Source organism: Phragmites australis, chromosome 3, assembly GCF_958298935.1.
Source record: "Phragmites australis chromosome 3, lpPhrAust1.1, whole genome shotgun sequence".
Classification (NCBI taxonomy): Eukaryota; Viridiplantae; Streptophyta; class Magnoliopsida; order Poales; family Poaceae; genus Phragmites; species Phragmites australis.
Genome location: NC_084923.1, coordinates 45,921,897 through 45,931,267, shown reverse-complemented (window position 1 = coordinate 45,931,267; position 9,371 = coordinate 45,921,897). Strand labels below are relative to the sequence as shown.

The 9,371-nt window shown below is 46.5% G+C and overlaps 1 protein-coding gene across 1 annotated transcript; it reads right to left on the bottom strand.

Annotated features, from left to right (window-relative positions):
• Positions 1-2,264: 2,264 nt before the first annotated feature.
• LOC133913412 (AP2-like ethylene-responsive transcription factor CRL5) lies at positions 2,265-6,545 on the bottom strand. Its single transcript, XM_062356559.1, has 9 exons — positions 5,839-6,545; positions 5,103-5,646; positions 4,912-4,994; positions 4,749-4,757; positions 4,520-4,608; positions 4,130-4,203; positions 3,971-4,021; positions 3,808-3,884; positions 2,265-3,242 (listed from the first exon to the last, which is right to left on the bottom strand). Exons 1-9 carry the CDS (start codon positions 6,185-6,187, stop codon positions 2,611-2,613), a joined length of 1,908 nt encoding a protein of 635 aa, XP_062212543.1. The 5' UTR covers positions 6,188-6,545; the 3' UTR covers positions 2,265-2,610.
• Positions 6,546-9,371: the final 2,826 nt, after the last annotated feature.

The following is a 9,371-nucleotide window of genomic DNA, read 5'->3' as shown; positions in this document are numbered from 1 at the left end:
AAAAGATAAATCTCAGGATCCTCATACATTTGCAATTTTTCAACGAACGACAGAATTCTATATTTATAATTTTTCAAAATAAGTACATATAATTACATTTTCTGGTTTAAAATATAAAAAATAAAAAGCTCGCCAATAAACACCCACGGGCCACGACAGAATGAGGATCACGCCCCGAGGCCGGAACCGGCCCTCGTGATTAGCCTGTTTCGGCCTAAATATGGAAGACCCAAAACGCACTAGCTAGCATTAGCGCCGAAGCTGCCTACCAGGCCTAGCCCATCAGAAATCCAGCTGCCGATGGCCCAACTTATCGGCCAGAAAAACGCGGAGATCCCGCAGGCCCGTCGCGCTGGGCACCGAACTCCGACCGCGGACAGCCACGGAAACGCTGGGCGGTTCGGCAACCGGAACCCGGCCAAGCGCGAGACCTGTGAGGGGAAAGGCAACTCGGTACCGGGTGTGGATATAACGTTATCTGCTCCGTTTATTTTTTATATCTGATATTTATATATGTTGGTTCTATTATCTACTATATGATTTTTACATCTATTCTTCGGTACAAGTCTGGACGGAAATAAACGGTGATAATAGTCCCTATATCCAAGGGGCTAGTTGAATTTTCGGAGCTGCCAGATCGCGTGTTGGTGTGGTCTCGCTGCATATTTGGCAGGGTTAGGCTCGGGTTCAATCGATTATCAGTTACCGCTCAGTAATTGCGATTACCGAATTTACCGGATTGCACTGTATTTGTAAACTGAACGATTTTTAAATTTAAATTCAAAAATTCAAAAAAAAACTTAAAAAACTAGACGGAATTCTAAGACCTTCTGTGAAAAAATTTAAAAATAATATCGTTTGCATCATATTGTATATGGAGGAAGTTAAAAAAAAAGGGAAAATGTTGAAGCGTGTAGCTCCTTTATTAACTTATGTTAAGAAAAAGCTTAACATATAAATACATAATTTTTGCTATATAGGGCGTATCTTAAGAGGATATTTAAAATTAGTTTAACTTAATTTAGAGTTTTATTAATTTCTCTATAATTTTTACAAAGTTTACAGGAATAAAGTTAATAAGTTAAGAAACAGCATTGTAATTAACTTTTCATGTCTACTATCATTTTTTCTTCATAAATAATAGTATAAGTAAACTAATAAAAGTGGTTTCACAAATTTTGGAGGTGTGATGGATTAGTTATGAATTAATCTAGTTGTAACATATTTACACAATCCTACATGTTACAATAACTATTTCATGAGTTCATATATTTTTAAAAGACATAGGATCATGTATGAAGACTAACAAAATTGATTTCATAATTTTAGGATTAGCAAAGAGTAAACTGTGCATTTAACTTAGTTTAGCATATATATTTTCTCACGGGAAAATATTCTATTTTTATGAGTTTAAATACTTTTATCATGTAGATTATGTTACAAAGAAGCTAATAAAAAATGTTTCACTTGATTTGAAGCTTTTATCATGTAGATTATGTTATTGATTTTAGAAGGTAAGTTTTTTAACTTCATTAAAATTTAAGAAAACTGCTCGATCAATTGTTATAATTGACGATTATCGATGAATTCGAACGATTACCGGTAATGTGGAAAATACAGAAAAATTGATCGATAAATCGTCGAGTGCGCTCGGTAACCGGTGTAATACGACTGGTTACCGAATGTCAATTTTTTCTCTAAATTTTAAATTTGATCGAGTAAATTTTGAGCGAATTTTTATCAAATTTTAAATGATTTTCATGATAACATTGAATTCCCGGATACCGGTGGGGAGCGGTCTAGCGCGCGCCGAGACGACGGACCGGGAAGGCAGGCGCGCGCGCGTACGAGGCGGCGGAGCGGATCCCGGCATTTGGGCGGCGCGAGCTGGCCGCCTTGCTGATTTCTCGGCTAGGTACGTCAGCGAGAGGCGAGACAGAGACAGAGGAAAAGAGGTGTGGATGCAGTGGTGGACCATCGGGCCGGTTGTCCTCCTCGCTCCAGGTGTTGCAAGAGGACATGGACGACGACGGGCGCGCAAGGGAACAGTGCGATCGGTCGTCTTCCAACAGTGTGGTATAGCTAAGTAGTAGCACGATTACCGCATCCAAGAGATCAAAGCCTGCGCAGCCGGGGACGGAGGACTAGTGCTATCGTACTGTCTCTAGCACGAAGCTAAGCTCAGCGCTATCGAATGAATTTGATCACACAGACAGAAGAATTGCAGCCATACACAGGAGCAATGGGCAAGGAAGTCGATCAGTCAAATTGGCAAACTAAACTTGGCATATTTTCCTTCTTGAAGTTAGGAGATCAACACTAACCATTCTACTACAGGTTAGTGTGGCTATAGGAGGAGATCCATGCTGCTGTTGCTTGCCTCGGTATTACAAAAAGAAACCTCCTCTCGCAACGCTGATTTAGGAGGAGGAATCAGAAAACGCCAAGCATGCATGGCTAGCTATTCCTCACCAGATAATTCAACTTCAGCTGCTGCTAATCCCTTACCCAGTTACTGGCATGCCCTAATTTAACAACGTGAACAACAGTCTTTGCCTATCAACCCCATCTAGCGCCATGGTTGTGCTGCTGTGCTAAGAGACTAGCTGTTCATGCGTCGGTCCACGCGGCGAACATTGGTATGTGCGCGATGGACACGCCGGGCCTTGCTGACACCGGCGACGGCGACACCCAGGAGCCCAGCGGCAGCGGGCAGGTCAGCTTGGACGTCGCGGGCTTGGCGAAGAGCATGGCGAGGCCGCCGCCCCGATCCGGGCTCTGCTCCCGGGAGTTGCTCACGCTCGTGGCCAGGGAAGACGCGTTCGACATGTGCGCGCTGGCATTGCCACGCGCGTTGTCAGCGTCCACGGACACGATGTCGTGCAGCACCGAGAAGACCTCGCTCGCCAGGAGATCCTGATGGTGGCCGTGCTCGTCCCCGCACGGCCCGGCCGTCCTCGCAGCACCGGGCAGCGCTGCAGCCGCCTGGATCTTCCAGTCAGTGGCGTTGCCGGCCTGCACCAGGGCGGCCGCCGCGTTGGCGACGGCGTCGCTCTCCGAGATCGCTGCGGCGCCGCCCTCGCCGTCCTTCTTGCGCCGGACTTGCCCGCCTGGGAGGAGCGTGTTGCTCTCCATGATCTTGTCGACGTCGTACCTCGTGATGTCGAAGTTGGTGACGGCGTTCAGGCCGCGGAACTTGATCGCCGCGACGTCGTACGCCTCGGCCGCCTCCTCCTGAGTGCCTGTACAGAAATCGCTAATCTCAGCAGCTGCGTAAACACACACATGACAGCAATCTGAACAGTCGAAATGCGCTTTCAGGCTTTCAGAGCGGTCAAACTGCATACAAGCAAAGCGCGAAAGAAAGGCGATCGAGCATGCAAACGCAACCCAATCCGACTGTGACGAAGCCAGCCTTACGAAAAGGAGACCAAAACGCATACGCGAACTGGGGCCGGCAATGCATGCGCAAAAGCGCTCGGGGCGCAAGCAAAAGCATGCAAGAAACGGCAGGGCAAACATTCTTTGGGGAGGGCCAGGGCAGGGCAGAGCAGGGGCATCATTGAGCTCGCTCAGTTTTTGATCATTGTGACTGGACACCCTGCGTCCTCAAACCTTGACAACCTCTGCGACCTTATTCCGCTGCGACAACAACGGCTAGCGCGGTAGAGGTCACATTGGTGGTCATGAACTCATGATGCATGATAGTAGCATGCAGACTAGATGGATAAACAAGCACCTACAACGACTTGAAAGCATGAAAAAAAATGCGAAGAACACGGGGGCGGGGAAGAACAGAACACATACTGAATGTTCCCAGGTAGAGATCCTTGTTGCCGGAGACGCGGCCGATGCGGGCTTGCCACCGCCCGTGCTGGTGATGCCTGCGGCAGATACTAGCATTCTTTCAGTAAATTTTTACATGCTCGTGTATCAGGAATTGGTCCAACGAAGATGGCAGTGCACAAACCTGGTCACTCCTCGATAGATCGAAGCACCACGCGAGAAACCGCTGCTTTTCCTGCAGCAAATGGAGATCCATGTGAGCATACATACACACATCCACTTTATGGCACTCGGATCAACCAAGCAAACGTTCCAAGGATCAGTATTCAGGCGAGTTTGGTACCTTCTGAGGTGAGCCACGTACTCCTGCCTGGTCATGTTCTTCATCTCCTCCAGCTCCTCCTGGTAGTCCTCAATCTGCATCCGTGCAAACGATGCAAATAGAAAAAACATCACTACATTGTTATCAAAGGTTCTCAACCGAACAGTTAGGCCTTGTTTTTGTAATTTTGATAATGGATTTTAGCCCTAAAAGCTAAAAAAACAAACGGTAACAATATAAAAACTGATTCTCCTAATATACGGATCAAGTTGCACAAAGAAATCCTATAATCTATAATATTATGAGAAGAAGGTTCCACAGATTCTACGGAATAGACTGATTCTCACAATCTAAGCTAAAACAAACACTCTTAAGCATGCGTGTGACTGGCCAGAAGAAAGAGTTAATCACCGGGAAGTTGATGTGCGTGGACGGCCCCCAGTACTTGAGCGCCGCCAAGTCATAAGCCCTCGCGGCTTTCTCCTCCATGTCATACCCACCTAGTCAAACCAAAACACAAGGAGACAAAAACTGAGACACCATTCATGATCTCGATAACACCTGAACCATGTGGTATTGTGGTTACACACGATTACTGATCCTAGCCTCCAGTGATTAAATATCAAGTGCACGTACTTACCGAGATAAACTGCAGAGGCAGAGGCAGTAGTCGTCCCAGAGTTAACCGATCCCAGGGGTGAAGGTTCAGAGACATGGAATAGCAGTTCATTAGGCTCTAGCAGAGAGTAAGTAGGGGGCTGAGAGGAATGTTGGTGTAGGCTGCCATGGCGGCACGCACGTACCTTGCCGGCCTTTCCTGGTCTGGCCTTCCTTTCTGCAGCTGTTGTCCCAGAGGTGCGCCTCATACCTCCCCGTCCACCTATGCCTGCTTTTACACCGTGAAAACCACGCGTCTAGTGAGCGACTCGGGCGTGACGCCGGCTGGTGCGACAGCGACGGCGAGGATGTACGGATGATTAGGGTGTGGGGGTACCTGGTGACGCCGCGGTACTGCGACGTGCGCTGGCCGAAGGTGTCGATGGACTTGCGGTGGACGGTGGGCTGCTTCTGCCCGCCGACGCCGCCGCGCTTCTTGCTCCCGTCCATGGCTATGTACTCGGTGACGGCGTCGGCGTGGGGGTGGACGCCGACTTGCATGGTAACGCAGCTGGAATGGGACCCGGAGCCGGACCCGGAGCCGGAGCTCATGGACAGCGCGAGCGGGTGCGGCATTATCGCGCCGGCGCTGTTGTCGTAGCCGCCTCCGCCGCCGGCGGACAACCAGCTCGCGGCCATTGCCGCGGCGGCGGACTGCTCGTCCACCAGCGGCGCGTGGCCGCCGTACACGTCGTGCGAGACCGCGCCGGGGATCACGGAGCACTGCAGCGGCTGCAGGAAGGCGCCGTGGTCCTGGGCGTGCCCGTGGTGGTTTCCGTGGCCGCCGTAGTAGAAGCTGGAGTTCTCCAAGCTCAGCACCATCGATGGTCCCGCGCCCAAGAAGTCCTCCAGCTTCGGCGATGCCGACGACACCACCACCCCTGATCACGACATGAGTTAAAGCTCAGATCAAAACCAACCACAAGAAACAAACCCAAACACGGGTAGCTAGCAACAAAACAAGCAATCAAGAACGTAACTGTAGCAAGTACGATCGAACTAGTACTTCGAAAAACTCACTACCTACATCTACTCAGAAACAATGATATTAATGGCGCCATGAACCAGCTTACCATGGTGTTGTTCTTGTTCTCTCCGGAGAGCCTCCATGACGCAGATGGAGCCCTCGGACCTGAGCGGCATGGAGGAGATCCCGGTGTAGAACCCTCCGCCATTGGCGCCCGCCGTGGCGACACTATCTTGGCCGCCAGGGGCGTAGCAGAAGGGCGCGGGCGAGGAGGTGACGGGAGGGTAGAAGAGGCCTCCGTGGTGCTGCTGATGCACGCCGTTGGAGCCGTCCGCCGTGGAGTCCATGGGCGCCATGTGCGGCGACAGCGAGAAGCCCAGCCAGCTGCCACTGGCCGCCGCGTCACTTCCGCCGGTGCTGCAGCTGCTGATGTTCCGACTGCCGTTGCTGGTCATTTTGTAGTGAGGCGGGCAGGAAGGGAGGAGGACGAGGTGGTGGTTGGGAGAAGAGACGGTGAGAGATCAATCATTGGGGAGTACATGCCGCAATGATGCCACCACTCTCCATGGCAAGCTGCGCGCGTTTGAAGGGGGAGCGGGCTTTGGCTTGTGTGTGTGCCTCCGTGCGAGGTGGGGAAATAAGCTAAGCTGAGCTAAGCTCTGGCCGCATGTGTGCGTGCGCGGGAGTAGAGGAAGAAGAGTGATCGATGAGATGAGATGAGGTGAGGAGAATGTGTGTGTTGTGGAGGGGGAGGGGGGTACCTTTAAAGCTTGCAAAAGGAATGACTTTGCTCTTGCAATTGACCCACACATCTACACGCAAGAAAGAAGAAGGGGTCATTCTTTTTTTTAACAGGGAGGAGCAATATTTTGTAGTAACATTCTCTCTTGATGTTTGGGGATCTGTGTTATTGATACCGGAGGTTCCGCACAACGTGAGATAGTGCGAGAATTACTAGGCCGCACCAAGTCTTCTTGCGTGGTTCAGATATGCCCGTGTCCTGACAACTCAGGTACCAATGGGTCAAAAATACAAAGCGGCATCTTTATAAACAGCTGACATTATCATTTATACCTGACATTAGTTAGTCGCTCAATACCAGGTAACTCTCGACAACCTAGTTATGCTTAAGCTTGCTGGTGGTTATTGGTGTTGTTCACGGATTAAATTTTATCGAAATTTTAGTAATTTTAGAGAAGAACAAAATATCTAATTTTAGGATTTTTTTTTTATTGACATCTGAAGTCAACAAAGCAGATGATGAAATTTCACGTATTTTGATCTATTCACCAATAAAAAGTAATTGTAAAACAAAATTGAAATCCCTATACTGTTGCCATGTCAGAATTATGATTTGTATTGCTTCCTTTTGATGCTTTAGCCACGACCCACAGCTATGTATTCTGACTAGCTACACCAACGTGACGATTTTCAATATCACCTAAGTAAAAACATAACTTGGTACAGACCTCTTGTTTTATCATGTCACTGGCATAGTTTGAGTCCACTTAAGCGAATAAATGGATTAACTTCGACCTCAATATCCACTTGACCACTCCCGGGTGTTCATTCCTTGTTCAGACATAAACTTACGGACTTGAACAACAGCATCAGACATGTCGTGCACAAAATTCAGGAGAGCTCAATGTCGTGTTTTTTTTCTATTATTGCGTGTTTCTATGCCAATAATTTTTATTTTATTTTTGCTTTTCTGGAGTCTGCGTATCAAATTCACGACTTAGAAAAGAGTTTAAGTAACCACATATTCCATTTTTCCGGCGTGCTTTGCATATCATCAACACAAAAATGAAAAAAAATGATGAAATTTTCAAGAGATGGAAACCAATGCCAGATAGAATCTGCTAACTTGGCAAACAAAAAATTTCGCAAAAATTTAACTTGGCAAGCATAAATTTTCCGGCGTGCTTATTAGCAAAAATTTCACAAAACTATCCTAAAACTACAATTTTAATCCCTCCTATTTCACAAAACTCGCGCCAAATCGATAACATGTAAGAGAAGTAGCCCAAAGACCATGTAGAATTTGCTAACTTAGTAAGTAATTGTGACTGACAGTCAGTCATGTCAGTAAACGGTGAGAACTAAAGTCTGCAAATATGATGTTTGAGTACATCTTATTAGATATGTTTACTATAACAGAAATGTAGTTTTATAATAAAGTGATTCAAAGTAAGTGTAATTTTATAAAATAGGAGGGGAAAAATATAGTTTTGTGATAGTTAAACTAAAAGAAGTATAATTTTGTGATAAAATGATATAAAGTATGTGTGATTTTGTAAAATAGAAACGAAAAAGTGTAGTTTTATGATAGTTAAACTAAAAGAAATATTTTTTATAAAGTTATACGAAGTAAGTGTTATTTTGTGAAATACGAGAAAAAAAATATAATTTTATGATAGTTTGACGATCAATGTGTTTTGCAAAATTTAATAAAAAAATCATCACCAAAGCTTCCGAATTACTTCTTTCTTTGCATATGTACCCGTACTAGAAATTTCCCTGGCCTTGAAAATATACAGTAAATGCAGGCGCTATACAGAAAAATACGTCTGGCAAAACACCGGCGCTATGTGTGTATATCTGTATGCGCGCACAGCTGCTTTTCTTGTAGCGTCATCGGATGATCTCTCTCGGTCGAGGAGAGAGAATCCGCTGCACTGCACAACTTGTCACTTCAGAACAGCAGTAGGCCTGTAGTGGCTACAACGCCCAGCTGACCGTCTGGTTTAAATCTCTGTCTCTCGTATGAAATTCATACTACTGCTGGTCTGCTGTTCATTACGGCACCACGCGCCTCGCCTTCACTCTTTTGCAGCGGAAATAATAGCTCAAGAAAGAGAGAGAAGAGAGACTGATGGATGGAGAGCATGAGGAATGAAGAAAACATAGTGTAGATATGAACTATTCCTTGACGTCGATGCCTCATCGCAAAAATGCAATGGTAGAGTGTAGCGTGCAGGTATAAATACCAAAGTCAATTCAGTGTAGCACACCCCTCCCTACTTATGTATCACGACACTGAGATGGTAGGAGGATCTTTTGATATATATCTACCTTTACTTGCATACATAACAACACGCAACGTACGGTTTGGAACTTTGTACCCGTCCTCTCACGAAACACTACTATCAAGATCGATCAAGATTGTTCAAGAATCTTCTTGCACGTATGTTTGTATGTATGCCTTAAATTCCCAACAAGATCATGTTTCTCGAACTAGAAATCTCTAAAAAAATAAATCTGATGAATTGTCCATGAGTTCACCTCTCGGTAGGAAGCCAGAGCACACAGTGCAGGCGGGGACAGGGCAGACTTTATGCAACATATGCAGAAGAAGGAAACTTTCGTGGCATGTATATTAATTCGAACGGCGTGGTGCATATGCATGTATGTATACAGCAGGGACACCAAATGCTGCTACCGCAACAGTATAGCAGTGCAGCGCTTTGACATTGTAGAGCCGTGAATGCGAGCCCTAGAGAGTATTGTAATGCGGGAGAAGAAGTGGCGTGGGGGCCTGCTCGATCGATTGGAGTGTGTGTGTGTATATATATATCGCCGTGATATATATGTATGCATGCATGTAAAGCTGGAAGGATTAAAATCGTTTCATTTTGA

Excerpts from the sequence above, each read along its gene's own strand:
- LOC133913412 (XM_062356559.1), bottom strand. The coding sequence starts at position 6,187 with ATGACCAGCAACGGCAGTCGGAACATCAGCAGCTGCAGCACCGGCGGA. Across the intron at positions 5,647-5,838 it reads AGAACAAGAACAACACCATG|GGGTGGTGGTGTCGTCGGCA; the intron begins GTAAGCTGGTTC and ends TGTCGTGATCAG. Across the intron at positions 4,204-4,519 it reads CCACGCACATCAACTTCCCG|ATTGAGGACTACCAGGAGGA; the intron begins GTGATTAACTCT and ends GCACGGATGCAG.